Source organism: Hordeum vulgare, chromosome 2H, assembly GCF_904849725.1.
Source record: "Hordeum vulgare subsp. vulgare chromosome 2H, MorexV3_pseudomolecules_assembly, whole genome shotgun sequence".
Taxonomy (NCBI): Eukaryota; Viridiplantae; Streptophyta; class Magnoliopsida; order Poales; family Poaceae; genus Hordeum; species Hordeum vulgare.
This window is the reverse complement of record NC_058519.1, coordinates 556,356,181-556,370,659: the sequence shown is the minus strand read 5'-3', so window position 1 is coordinate 556,370,659 and position 14,479 is coordinate 556,356,181. Positions and strand designations below refer to the sequence as shown.

Genomic DNA, 14,479 nt, shown 5'->3' with positions numbered 1-14,479 from the left:
AGTAGAGAGAAACATGTACCTGCAACACACGTGTAGGGTATAAGATTACCTGAACGAAAATCTCCCTCGTGAGAAACATATTGATGTCGTATGCATATAAGAATTATATCTTTTTCCTATAAGATTTCCCTTTCACGAAGAAAATGGAGGCCCTGAAACATGTTGGCAAAAGGAGAATGTCAAAACTCGCTAGGCTTGCAGTATTCCTGGGTATAAATATTTTGCTAAAAAAATTACCAAGATCACGTTCTGCTTTCTTTGCATTTTTAATATGAATTCATTTTTCCTAATTCTCGAAGGCATTTTGTGCCAGAAAAAGAAAACAAAAACTAAAGGAGAAGAGCAAGATATCTCTTGCAGTATGTTGATTCGATGACCAAGCACGACACACAGTTCACTACAACTAAAATCGATGCCTCTAAAAAAATTCAAGAAGACATTATGAAAATAAATCGGTTAAGAACCAGTCCGAAGGAACTACAAGGTTATGAGACATTATGACAATAAATGTGAACCAATAAATATATCGTATATATAGATCAAGGATGAAGCTTACTAATTTATAAGTAAGAATGGATTTACTCTAGAAAATTTCAAGGAATAAATCAGCACGTCAAAAGAGCATCAGGAGTAAATCACAAAGCTTATTTTAGCTACTGGAGGAAGAAATCTGATACTTATCATCAAAGAAGCATGTTGAACGCACGGCCTGCGGTATGTATGCTTTGAGAGCGTGTCATAGCTCTACACCAACTGCTACATGGACCCGAAGGCGCCAATGTTGCTCCCATGGCCTCTATCTCCTGCACGATCTTCAAGTGGCTTGCGTGCAACGTGTCCTTGAACGCCAGAGCTTCTCCAGCAAAGAGGAAGCAGACCGGCTGCAGAAATTTGAAGAAAGATTAGCGTTGCGGGAGAAGAAAATAGAGGAACTTATCAGCCAGTGAGCTAACGGCCCATCATCTCAGCGGCACGAAGATCCTTCATTCGATACTGCCCACAAAGCTACCCCACCATCTCAGCAAAAAGCAGCATGGCTTTCACGGAGCTCGTTCAGCCTGATATCACGGTGCCTCTCTACCCAGTGGATGATATCACGGAGAGGGAACATTGTGAATTACATGTGAAATGCATTAACATAACCTTGAAGGTGGCGGTCGGCTATGCCTTATCTCGTGGATCTGATAGAACTTACCATTGCTCTCCGATTCCAGATGGATATGCTATTGTCGGGGTGGATGAAGTTACCGACGAATTTGAGCAGCTCGAGCTTGAGTACCCTAGAGGTGAAGGGGAGACTCATTTTGGAGATACCATGAGGAGTACCATTCTATGGAGAAAGGAACACATTGTGCTGCCATACTAGACGTCGCGTCAGCAGACTCAGCCGAAGGAGGCCCCTTAGCAGACTCCTCATAGTCCAGCTCCATCTCTGCTCAACCATCTCCGCCATGTCAGCACACTTTGTCGCCTCCTCCACGAGAGCAGGCTCAGCGAGAGGAGCCCCCTCAGCAGAATACGTTGCGTGAGCTGACTTCGCCTCCTCCGCCGCCTCAGCGCCGCCGGAAGAGATCCGTCGCCGCTCCGTCGGCTAGTAGTACAACAGCGAATAAATCTAGAGCATGTAGCGTCAAGAAGGCTCCTTCCAAGTTACCATACCGCCTGACTAGGGAGGAAACCAATGAGGTCATGGCTGTCGAGGTGAAACGCATCTTGCACCAAAGTTCCGGATCCAACAGAGAAAATAGATTCGGTAAAAGTGAGGCGCTGTCTAAAAACCTTAAGAAACCACCGCCACGGATGTTGCTATCAGACTATGACCGCTCTATTGTAAAGTCATATAGAGATCCATAGCAGCGGTCGGGAAGTAGCATTAGTGCAAAGGGGAACACAATTCCCGAGCTCGGCAAACATAAAATCCAATCATGCCACCGGCTTAAGGTGTTTACCGATATCGCTAATGATCTGAGGGTTGCGGCCGTTTGTCCTGGTTTCACTCTTGGTGATTACTTAAGCGATGAGGTACAGTTCGAAATGGCTGAGTTAGCCTTTAGATTCAAGCACGGGAAGCCTCTCGTCAAACCTAAGGAGCTCCCGCATCTACCAATGATGATGCGAAGATTGCATTACTCGTACTTGGAAGCCTCGAAGCAAGGGGCCTACTATATCATTGTTGGGGTTAAAGATGAGCATTACTTCACTGGATTTACGTTCAATGTGAAGAATTATTTCAGTTATACAATCAAGACGTCATTGACAAATCTGTCATCACTTGCTATTTCTTGTAAGCATCATTTCTGTAGTTAAGTCTCTAGCTCAACTCGTTCATTGCCTGTATAACTATCCTCACTATATATATTATGCAGAAAGAAGATCCTCGAATGGAAAAGAGGACAAATCTGGGAATTTGGTACATTAACCCAAATACTATTCATGAAGGTACGGTACAATGGAACACCAAGGATGCATAGAAGATCTTGCTAAGTACGTTAACTAAACAACAAACCAAAAGAGAAATACTATTTTCTTACAACTTCAAGTGAGTGTTATATTGTCTTATACACAACATTCGGTTTCGCTAATTACTCGATGTTAAGCGTAATTGATGAGCTATGCGTGCGTAGCTTCCACTTTATTCTGCTAGTTATTCAACTTGACGCAGAAAAAGTACTTATCATGGACTCGTTACATAAAGACATGAAGATGTGGGCGGACCTGAGGGAAATGCTCAAGAGGTAAATTCAATCATTATCGCACTATATCGGCAATTTTCGTTCATTTCCTGATATCAAGTAATTTTTACGCATCTCTTTGATTCTTGTTTCAATACCATTATCATGTTTGATTATTATTTTGATTGAACTTTATTCTCGTAAAGTGCTCGAGGTAGGAATCCGGAAATAAGTTATGTGGATACTACGTTTGCGAGTTCATTCGCTAGACGATCTGTGAGCGGGCAGACTTTTGGAAAAACTTGAAATACGTAAACAATATTCGCAAATTTATTTTATTATCATCAATTGTGTTGAGTTTCGTTCATATATATAGCGAAAATATATCCTACTACCCAGAGGTAGTTACCCCACATGTTTCATATAATATCATGCGGTAGTATATATACTAATTTATCATTTTAATTATGTTCATATACTGTATATAAGATTTTTCAAAGTGAGTTATATGAAAGAAAATACAAGTTAACCAATAGTTTTTATTATATTAGTGAAATACGTATATATTTATATGTAAAAAAGAGCATACACAAAATATAATACATACTACCAAAATAATAATATATATACTACATAAGCATTATTATATACTACATAATACACATACATATTCTCTGATTTAACAGATACTGCATATAACATACAAAACGCAAGTGATGTTAACTACCACCGATGGTGTGTATATATATAGGGTCGTGATATTCATCACCCTCGATGAGGAATAGTTATTCTTCATCCCCTCTATTTTCACATCAATGCATCATAATTTTACGTTTCGTAAATTTTAATCTTATCTCTTACGTAAAAGGAGACAGTAAAAAAATACATAATCATCAAAAATAATAATTCATATCACGTAAAGTTACAAACATAAAAAACGTAATGTAAATTATACATAAAATGTAATTTTTCTGGTCTTATTACCTATATTTTTATTTTCTTATGTCAAATTTTACGTAGTGAATCAATACAAATTTTCATTCAAATGTAATTTATTTATGAAATGTTCATAAAATTACCTCGGGTGAGGAATAATTTATTCAAACATATCATAGATAAATTACATTTGAAATATATATATATATATATATATATATATATATATATATATATATATATATATAGTGAGAGAGAGAGAGAGAAAAGCGAAAATATAAAGTTTCGTTGGAGCGACTGCAATCAGTGCTGCACGTTATGTGTTGGGATCTGGTCCCTTCACTTTCCTCTTTTTCATAAAAACCTTATCTACAAAAAAGTTCGGATCTCGATGCAAATAAAGTGTTCAGTGTTCAGATAGGAACCACCCTAGCTAGTGTTGATAGCAAATATATATATTGGTAGGAGTTCGTCCCGCTTCCGTTTGATCTAATTTAAAGAAGGAGGTCAATGTGTGTGTCTCTTGTGTGTGTGTTTTAGATCAAACGGAAGCGGGACGAACTCCTACCAATGGCTCACATACGAGCAATTCAAGAGGAATTGGTGGGATTCTTCCTTGAAGAGATCATAGCTGAACCGGAGAATGCCATCGAGAATTGATAGTGAATGTTGGTAATTAGATATTAGGGATAGTAAGAGATGTTACATTGTATATATGCATTAACGTGTACTATACGTACTAGCATCGAATAGATATACGAAAACTTATTGTTCGACCAAGTACGGTGAAAAAGAAGTCACTTCTCTCTATATTCATAACGATTTGTGTAATCGTTCCTTCGTTGTCATATGCAGTAGCTAGCATTGAGTTGAATGAAAAACAAAAAACCTAAATGTAAAAGAATTGAATGGTAAACACAAAATGGAATGGGAGAGACACAATATGAAACCCCTAAATCCTCCAAAATTCAAAACCCCTCATTTCAGAGTAAAAAAAAATATAGCGCTTGGTAGGTGCTGATGCATGACTGTCTTTTAGTCCCGGTCGGTGTTACCAGCCGAACTAAAGGTCCTACTGCCTGGGCATCTCACAGCGGCCACGTGGAGCTCATTTAGTCCCGGTTCGTAACGTTGGCCTCAATTTTTAGTCCCGTTGCAGAACCAACACTAAATGTTCTTAGGAATAAGGACTAATGCCCTGTTTTCTACTAGTGGCGTGTCCGGACTCATACAGAGGCTTGAGGATCAACGTTGAAGATGTCATTAGAGTCATTTTAAGATTATTTTACAGTATCATATTTTGTATATGTTTGTTAGCATAATAATTCTACGTAAAGTAAGTGACGTGGTGTGTTGGATTGTGTTCATGCCCAGCTAGCAACGACATGCATTACCTAGCAAAAAGAAAAACCACGACATTTATTCATGAACATAGAGAGTACAAAGTGTACAAGAGTAAACATAAGATACATAACACTGCTGCATGCATCAATGATTATTTAGTATCACTCAAAGAAAATAAGCCCCAGCACCAACTAAGTTGAAGAGCCGACTGTAGCATCCCCAGCACCAACTAAGATTAATTAGTTAATCAAGCTAGGTCCATCCTCGAAGCTTAATTAACTAACTAAGCATAATTAGTTAAGGAGAAGGGTGATGAAATGAGATCATCACTTGCATGTGGCGACGAGGACCCTCCTGGGCGGCAGCGACGGGCGGCGGCCGTGGAGCGTTGCGAGGTTGTCGAGGATGAGCACGTCACCCTTCTCCCACCGGAACTGGATGCTCTCCTCCTCGATGATCTCGCCGCAGCGCCGGACGAAGTCCGCCGGTATCTCGGAACCGTCGGCGAACGTGGCGGAGCTGAGCTCCTTGCCGTGCATCCCCACCACGGTGTTGAACCACATCCGCCGGCCCTTCCGGCCCGGGAACACCTGCGTGAGCTTCCTCGGGCCGAGGATGGTCCTCACACCGCCTTCCTCCGGCAGCCACTCCACGTCCATGCCCAGCGCACGGGCTCTCTGCTCGGCCACGGCCTTGTCGGTGGTGGCGAAGGCGTCCTCCCACCCTCGCCCCCGCATGGACTTGGTGTCGTCCTTGCTCAGCGCGGTGAAGGTGTAGCGGAGCCCCCTGGCGTCCAGCTCCTCCACCATGTCCGGGAACTCCTGCAGCGCGCGCTCCGTCACCCGGAAGCTCGGCACGAACGGCGTCTCCCCGCCCTCCGGCGGCGGCACCTCGCAGAAGAGGATCACCTTACCCGGGAACTCCTTGATCTGCACACGCGTACAACAACACGGCATGGCGCCGTTGCCGTCCGTCCATCAATTAATGGCGAACGAGAGCGATGGAAGCAAGCAAGATGGAGTTTGCAGGAGTGCTTACGAGGACCATCTCGTGGTGGTAGTAGATGAACTCCTCGAGGGGGCCTTCGTTGGCGGTCCAGATGCGGCCGTGGACGTGGGTGCGCGGGGCGGGGCCGACGTACCGGATGTCCGGCCACCCGAGCGCGTCGACGATGGCGTCGAACTCCACGGCGTCGCGCACGCCGAAGCCGCGCAGCAGCACGCCGCTGTTGGCCACCACCTTTTCCTCCACCCACTCACGGTTGGCCACCAGGGCCGCCACCAGCGCCTTGTGGTCGTGGCCGCTCACCTCCTCGCTGCCCGGCGTCAGCACCAGTGGCACCTGCTCGCCGTCGATCTCCACCTGACCCTTGCACCCGCCGAGGCCGAAGAAGCCGTCGCGCGAGGCGGCGACAACTGCTGCAGCTTCTCCCATGGCGCTGGCCTAGCTTCTCTTCTGAGCTCTGAATACGTGGATTCTTTTTAATTTGGTAGTGTGCCTGACTGCCTGTAAATACATGTATATTTATACACTGATGCGGTGACAGTTCGGAGGTGACCTCTAACAAGATTTGTGATGGAAACCATGCAACTCTTTTGACCTCTGTGATGTGTGGTTACCTCGGGAGATAGAAACGAGCTGATCAAATCAACAACACGACAGTAAATATTCACGAAAGTTCCTTTTTCTTATTTTGTCTGGATCGACCACGAACAAGCAGGTGAAGAATTGCGCACTGCCATGTCTTGCTGACGCGCTGGCTGGCGTCCATTGCATTGCATCCAGCGCGCCTCGCGCCATAGGGGCTGTCCAAATCATCCCAAACTGACGGATCGATCGGAGTTTTCATTTACTGGCCGGAGCTTTAAAAAACAGTAAAAACAGAAAATCCCGATCGAAGAGACAGTAAAACTGACCCACGTACGACAAGACAACCTCCCACAGCCATTTGAGGTCACAGTCTCACATATGTATGTAAAATCTTTTAGAGATTTTAATATAAACTAGTTGAATGTCCGTACGTATACACAAACACATTGGTCAAATGATGGTGCTGATTTGGAATTTCATGTGAAATATGATGGCATGTAGTGACACTGACTATTTCTTTCGTTTCTTCCCTCTTCAATAACCAATGTGATATTTTTTTGAACTTGAAAAAATCATGAAAGAAAAAGCTAAATTCTTAGAGGCCAGGCGCCAACAATATGTGTGTCCACGTGTTGTGTCTCCTTAAGCACTCTCTTCATGGAAGAAGAAAAACCCTCTTTATGAAAGAAGACATAGAAACAACTTTCTACCTGCGTCCCCCAAGAAAAAACCGTGTACATCCATTCTCTTCATCAGCCTTGCTCATTGGAAGAAGACAGAACGTCATCTTTCTCCCTAACTTGATACCAATGGATAGAGCGAAGTTGATGGAAACTTGAGGAGAAAAGCATATATAGCATGGAATGAGAGCATGAGGGCTCTGAATTAGATATGTTGACTGTACTATTTAGTTCAAGCTCCATCGGTACAAATAAGATTACCTGTTTTGACATGTCAATATTTTGGAAGTAATGTAATCTCTACTATTAAAGGGGGATCTGCCGTCGTCGTGATGGTTCGACCATGCTCGATCCCCCCTCGTTAGCACTGCCACCGCTAGCAATTCCACCGATTTTTTCCATCCCTCCATAAATTGATCGATTAAATACAAAAAAACCGGTTCACAGAAAAAAAAACCTCTACCTCCCGTGATAGTTCAACCTCTTCGTTCCCCCCTCATCTCTACTATTAAAGGAGGATATGCCGTCGTGATGGTTCGACCAAAGCGATGGTTCGACCTCTCGTTCGCTCTTCCTCCCTTTCCATCCTTCCACCGATTTTTTTCAATCCCTTCATAAACCAGTCAAAAAACCGTCGCTAGCACAGCCAAATATAACGGTTTAAAAAAACCTACGCACGCACCACGTGGCGATCCATCCCCCGTCGCTCAGACCCACCCACGTCCACCCAACCCGTCAAAAGGCAAAAAAAAACCGCGACCTACAAACCCACCTGCCTCCCCCCACGCTCTCACGATCCCCTCCTCTCTCGCGCGTTGACCGCGGCGTCATATCGCCGTCGCCGGCCTCCGTGGTCTCCCCCAACCCCGCAGTCGATGGCGACCCGGATGCTTGCGCGCAGCGCCGTCCCCAGCCACCTCCTCCGCTCCGCCGCCGCCACCGCCAACCCTGCAGTCGCGACGGCGGTGCTGCTGCAACATCGCCGACGACCCGGATGCTTGCGCGCAGCGCCGTCCCCGACCACCTCCTCCACTCCGCCGCCGCCATCGCCAACCCCGCAGTCGCGACGGCGGCGCTGCTGCAACATCGTCGCCGACCCGGATGCTTGCGCGCAGCGCCGTCCCCGGCCATCTCCTCCGCTCCGCCGCCGCCATCGCCAACCCCGCAGTCGCGACGGCGGCGCTGCTGAAGGATAGTCACCTGCTCCTCCGACGGCTACGTCTCCGCGCTGTACGTCCTTCTCCCCGCCCCTCCTTTGCTCACGCCGGTCCATCTCTCCGTCGAGGAGCGTCCGTCGTCAGTGGCAGCGTCTTATTTCCGGACTAATCTTCTCGTGTGATGGTCTGTGCTCGCAGCGGTCTGCCCAGCCAACGCCTCTCCGGTAAACTGGAACCTCACCAGGCTGCAATCTGTGTGTGCCATGTAATGAAAATCCGTCGGGCGGTGGGATTTGAGGAGGAGTTGTGCATGCTACTGGAGCTGCTCCTTGGGGATCTGCGGCCTTCAACGCCTCCAATGAAAGTTGCGGCACTCAGCTCACGGGAGAGCGGCAGCATCCCACCGCCATGCCGCCGCATCAGGGGAGAGCGGCGCTCGGCTCCGGGAAGCGAACGACACGCCGCCGCATCCCCCACTCATCACCGCCTATGGGTCTTCGTCCGTCAGGGACATTCCTGCTTCCACTGCTCCACTTGTTGCAATCGGCTCAGGATCTCAAGTTAGTCAGGTTAGCATATGCGTTGTGACAGGCTTGAATAAGGGACTGCAAGATCCCCGAGGTCGGTCTATTCGTCCCCAATTGCAAAGCGCGTCCCGTAAGGATTCTGATGTGTATCATCTTCAATATATATGCACGGCATAGAGTTGCCGCCATGGCTGAAGATGGGGAGGCACTCTGAACGGATGAGCTCGTGCTCTGGGGAGAGAGCAGAGGGCATGTTGGTCGTTGCTGCTGGAGGGGATGACGACACGGGCTTGCTGGAGCTGCTACTGGCCATTCCTGCTAGAGAGAGAGAGAGAGAACAAAGAACAGAGAAGGAGAGATGGATTCAAACGCCTGCTGATCTGGTCTTGTGGAGAACAAAGAGAGATAGGTGAGGAAGAGAGAGAGAGAGCAGAGAGATGCGAGATAAAGGGGGCAAAGGGATGTTGATTGCTAGACATTCAGGTATATGTATGGTGCTTCTTGTGAGGTGTATGATTCTACTGATCGATGCACATTTATATAGAGAACATAGATTTAGCTTTGTTAGTGATTGATGTTGTTATTGATATAGTCCCATCAGTCAATATTACCCAATTTATATCCAGATAATTTTCTTCTGTCATCAAGGAAAAAATGCATCACTAAACACTTTGTTTCTAATTGCAAGGTTAAATAAAAAAATCTAACTGTGTGGGATAATCTGTAGTTGTTTCACTCATCGCCATGCCGCAAGTTTCTGACATTGCCGTGCCTGCACATCGCCGACTTCGTCGGAAATACGTTTGAACGTACTCCACCATATGGCAGAACTTCGTGTGACCTGAGGTACATATACTATTGCATCTGTCATCAACTACTAATTAATTATGTATGTTCTTTACTATATGCTTTGTAAGCTCTGAATAAGTCGATGCCTAAAAAGGTCACGCTATTGCTTTTCCATACCCTTCAGTTTTCCCAATTGAGTTGCCTATCTGAATTTCCACTATGTTAATTCTTTCATGTGCAATTTTTTAGTGTTGTTCATGTAATTACTGTGTAGCCTTTCTTAGCAGTGCCTAACATTTGATTGATGTGCTTACATAGAACTAAAACTGTTTACGAGTTTGTAAGGTTGTGGATAACTAGCCAGTAACAGATAATGATTCAGTTAGAACCTGCATTCTCTTGTCCTCTTTCCCTGTCTCGTAAATTAACATGGTACTTTTCTAATGCGATTTATAAAGTTTTATCAATCTAGCGAGCATATGAGGCTGCAGTACTAGGTTTTTTCTCAGAAACTAAACTACTTGTTGATTAATTCGCCTCATATTATTCGCATGAAATAGTAGCAGCTTTGTTATCCAAGTTCATTTGATTTTGTATGCAGGGGGAGATCCAGTACCAAGATTTATGAGTTGACATGAGTGAGTATACTGTTCTGACTTCATGATACATGTGTTTCGTACAAGTATTTCTCATGTTCAACCAGTCATGAGCATATGCTCTTTTCTGATGTTGCATTAATCAGTGTTTCAAAACTGATGTATATGTGATAAAAATATTGAAGTAATGGACATGGCGATAATTGGTTATCAAGCAAAGAGGTTGATTCATAAGATGTTAGTAGTTATAAGAAGTTGGTTCATTTACAGCTGCAGTAAGAAAGTGGAACATATTGATTTTGTACATATACTAAATTTACTTGCATGCTATTTTTTATTTGTTTCCTGCATGTTGAGGGGTGTGTGCGTGATCTATTTTCTAAGGCCATGAAATATTATTAGGTAGCTGCTCTTGATAAGGGTCAATGACTTGCGTACTGTACTTCTACATATGCTTTCTTGCATAATGAGCTATGTGCATGCTCTCTTTCCTCATGTCAATATTTGATCAGGGAAGCTACTCAGTATATGCATGACCAATAAATTTAGAAGTAGGATAACATGACAATGAGGTTGCATCATGAGTCTCAAACCAAGGCTTTCCTGTCCACGTAATGACCTCATCAAAAAAAAACCATTTGATGATTTATATACGATTTTACTGTAGTTATTCTCCTGTTAAATTTAGAATGTGGTTCATGTAGAAAGAAATACATGCAAAAAATAAGGATCATAGTAATACTTTTTCAATGATTCTTTTGGAGGTCATGTCTTCATGTTATTCAAGGATTTTTGATATCTGAAAGTTATGACAATATAGATAGGGAGATAGCCCTTCGTGCCGTGAGGTCACTCTGGGCTGTAGCGAAGAGCACACTGCAATTAGCGGGCACGCGGATGCGGTGATCCTGCATAAGCTTTGTTGTGTTGATTTCTTGTCAAGGACGCTGTTGTCCAAGCATTTCCTATGCCTTGATTAGTGGCCCTTCTCTCCCATTAAAGACATTTGACTAATTTGTTTGATTATTGAGTGATATGACCTAATTAATTTGTATTTAGACACACAACCAAAGAGTAGCATGCAAACTTTGTACAAGATAATAATGGGATGAAGTATGTTCGGAATGCAAGCATTTGTGTGAGAATCACTGACACCATAAACCTGTCACTGAAATGAATGAGTCAGTTGGTGCATACAAGAATTTTGTTCTCCCTTTGCTCTTGATTGTCTTTGCAAGTCCATACATATAAATTTTATGGTTTTCCTTTACTTATAGCAAGTACTGAATGTTTTTTCCTTCAACCCTTTAGGTGTTAAAATCTGTGATGGAGCTACCCAGAACTTCCGATTTTGGTGCCAAGATGGATGGATTCAATTGGGTGACCACTGTCAGGTATTGTTGTTCAGTTATCCTGAGGGTAACATGGATATGTTTTGTTTGAGATCAAAGCTTGGTATTGCTAGAAAATATATCTGTGATGTGCACTGAGATTTCAAATATATAACAACAGTGATACAACACACTCTTCCCCTTGTCATCGATGATCATTGAATTAGCGTACTTTATAATAATATTTCTATCTTGGCACCATGAGTGTTTCTTAGTGGCAGTATTATTTCTACCTTAACATCTGTATGCTGACCATATTTTTTGGAATTGAATTATGTATTTAAAGCTACTGTTCAACATAGACATCGGTTAAAAATCATACAAGGGACAAAATGTATATGTACCCTTCTGTTTGAATATATGACTATAAATGAATTAACTTTGGCTGTGGCATAGGATGCACACCAAGTGTTTGCTCTTTTTTTTTACTTGTAGGTTCCCTGTTTGTCGATTTTTTTTCTCTGCCAACAAGTGTCATATTGTTGATTGGTTTGGCTTACAAAGAGCGGTACCAGCTTCTCGAGTCTCTTACAGAGGCACTCAAGTAAGTCTCTCCTACTCGCATTTGTTGGTCCGTTAAGTTCGTTAGCTTTTGGCATGCACTATGCAAATACAAATACTTGTCCCTGTAGCTGTAGCTCAGTCTATTAGGTGATTCTTTGACTTGAGTTAACACCTGCTTTTTTGTGAATCTCTACTATTAAAGAGGGATCTGCCGTCGTGATGGTTCGATCATCTCGAACGATCCCTCCGCACGACTCCTCCCGTCGTATAACCTCTGGCTCCTCGCACGATTTCTTTGTGAAAAAAATTTAGCTGCACCCCATTCCTCGTTCGCGTTATTCACGTCGCACATTTATGGCCCATGATCGAACCGTCTGAAACCAACGCACGCACGCCCTCTATCCCACCCCCGTACTTCTTCTGACAGCCGCAGCCGCCGATCCAGGCAGAGGCCGCCCATCTCCTTTCCCCATATGCTGCTGTTGTGGTGTAGATCTCATCTGTCCTACCGCCCCCAACGTCATGCTCACTGGGCACCACCACCTCTTCTTGGGATGGTGCTGTCGCGCCCTTCGTGGCGCCTAAGACAAACCGGCGATGGTACAACCCCCACTCTAGCTAGACTCGTGCTGATTGATTTCTGGCTGAAATTCTGTCCAAGATGAGCTCTGAGTCCAGGGGCTGCTCGGAATCGACCACAACGAGCTCCGCTAGCTTCGCATGTATGTTCCTCTGATAAGTTGCTTCAGTTTTCTATGTTATTTCGGCAGTTTCGATGGGTTTCCGCATAATTTTGCTTGTTATTTTGTTCAGAATGATTTTTTTCTGTTTCCAAGTTCATGACATGATAGTCTTTTTTTGTAGGGCTGATTTTGATGTTTCTCCTCTCTTGTTTTTCCTGACTTTGATGTTTCTCCTCTCTTGTTTTTCCTGACTTTGGGGGTCTCTTTTCAGTAGAGTACAATTTTTTGGCATTATACTGGGCTGACCTCTGTGTTTTGTACTACAGTACTAGCATATATTGTCAGCAATCGAACATCGTCGTCTTCGTCGTGATGGTTCGATCCCCCTTCTCCTCCTGTCGATACGTCCTCTCACTCCGTCCTATCGATTCCCACGCAGAAAGAAAAAACAATGTAGAAAAACCTCACGTTCCAAAGTAGTGAAAACCCAAAGAAAAATCCCCTACGTCCTCCACTTCTCCCACAAGTCCACAAACTCCATATGCAGATCTCTTTGCCAAACCCGAACCACCTGGCTGGTACCCCGCACTCTCCCTCTCCTGCGTCGCGCATCTCATCTAGGCCTCGGCCACGGCCTCAACCCACCCCTCTCCACTATTGGCGGCTCGTGTGGACGGCTGCGGACTTGAGGCCATCGGAAGAGCACCTTCGAGGCGGTGGCGATATCGGCCTTGTCCTTCGAGGATAGGTCTTTCTCAGATGATGATCTCGACCGACGACAACCCAGCATGTGGTCTCGCAGGAGTGCAGGGCAATGGCATTGGCGGCATGCTAGTCTGCGCATCAGTCGATCAGGGTGGCGACGACGGCCTTGGGACATCGACCGATCTGGCGACGTGAGCATGGGTGGTCACGGTGGGGAGGACAAGCGCGGAAGAGGAGGAGTCAGCCAATATGAGGACCTTGTTCAACAACACTACTCGGGCCTCCGGCAATGATAGGTTGGAGATATCTGAGATGTGTCCTCTCAGCTTCCAGTAGAGATTTTTGTGATTGGTTGTTTTGCAATATATTAGGCACTGTTATTTGTTTATGTTACAGGAAAAAAAGCTATATTAACTAAAAAATATCCAAATTCATGGCGGAACCCGTTATAGAGCATTCTGAGTGAAACCAAATGTGCCATACTTTTGAATCACAACTACTTTTAGTTACTCCATACCCTGTTTGCACAGAGTTATTAAGCTTTTACTTTTCAGCAAAATGGAGGATCCTTTATTTAAATTATGCAAGTAATTTCTATTCATTACGAATTCATAAAAATTCATTATAGCACTTGTATATATGTTGTATATATTAATTATGAAATCTTCACTTGGGTAGTACTTATGAAGGTGAATTTGTGACCACAAGTCATTGTTGTCAAGGTAGAAAATACAATCATTGGGTCTCTTGAAGTTGTAGAGATCGACTATGATATTGCTTGGTACATGGTTTCTTCATGAGGGAAACAATGAAACATGGTGCTGACAAATATTGTACTCCCTCCGTCCCAAAATAAGTGTCGCAAAAGTTGTACTAAGTTAGTAAAAAAATTATACTACATCAAT

The 14,479-nt window shown here is 44.2% G+C and overlaps 1 protein-coding gene across 1 annotated transcript; it reads right to left on the bottom strand.

Moving 5' to 3' along the window:
* Positions 1–5,265: 5,265 nt before the first annotated feature.
* On the bottom strand, positions 5,266–6,519 carry LOC123430516 (clavaminate synthase-like protein At3g21360). The gene is made up of 2 exons (XM_045114382.1): positions 5,991–6,519; positions 5,266–5,881 (listed from the first exon to the last, which is right to left on the bottom strand). Exons 1-2 carry the CDS (start codon positions 6,384–6,386, stop codon positions 5,279–5,281), a joined length of 999 nt encoding a protein of 332 aa, XP_044970317.1. The 5' UTR covers positions 6,387–6,519; the 3' UTR covers positions 5,266–5,278.
* Between the last annotated feature and the right edge of the window lie 7,960 nt (positions 6,520–14,479).

What these genes read in the sequence shown, in the direction of transcription:
- LOC123430516 (XM_045114382.1), bottom strand. Translation starts at nt 6,386, where the DNA reads ATGGGAGAAGCTGCAGCAGTTGTCGCCGCCTCGCGCGACGGCTTCTTC. An exon ending in ACCACCACGAGATGGTCCTC is followed by an intron (nt 5,882 to 5,990) that starts GTAAGCACTCCT and finishes ACGCGTGTGCAG; the next exon opens with ATCAAGGAGTTCCCGGGTAA.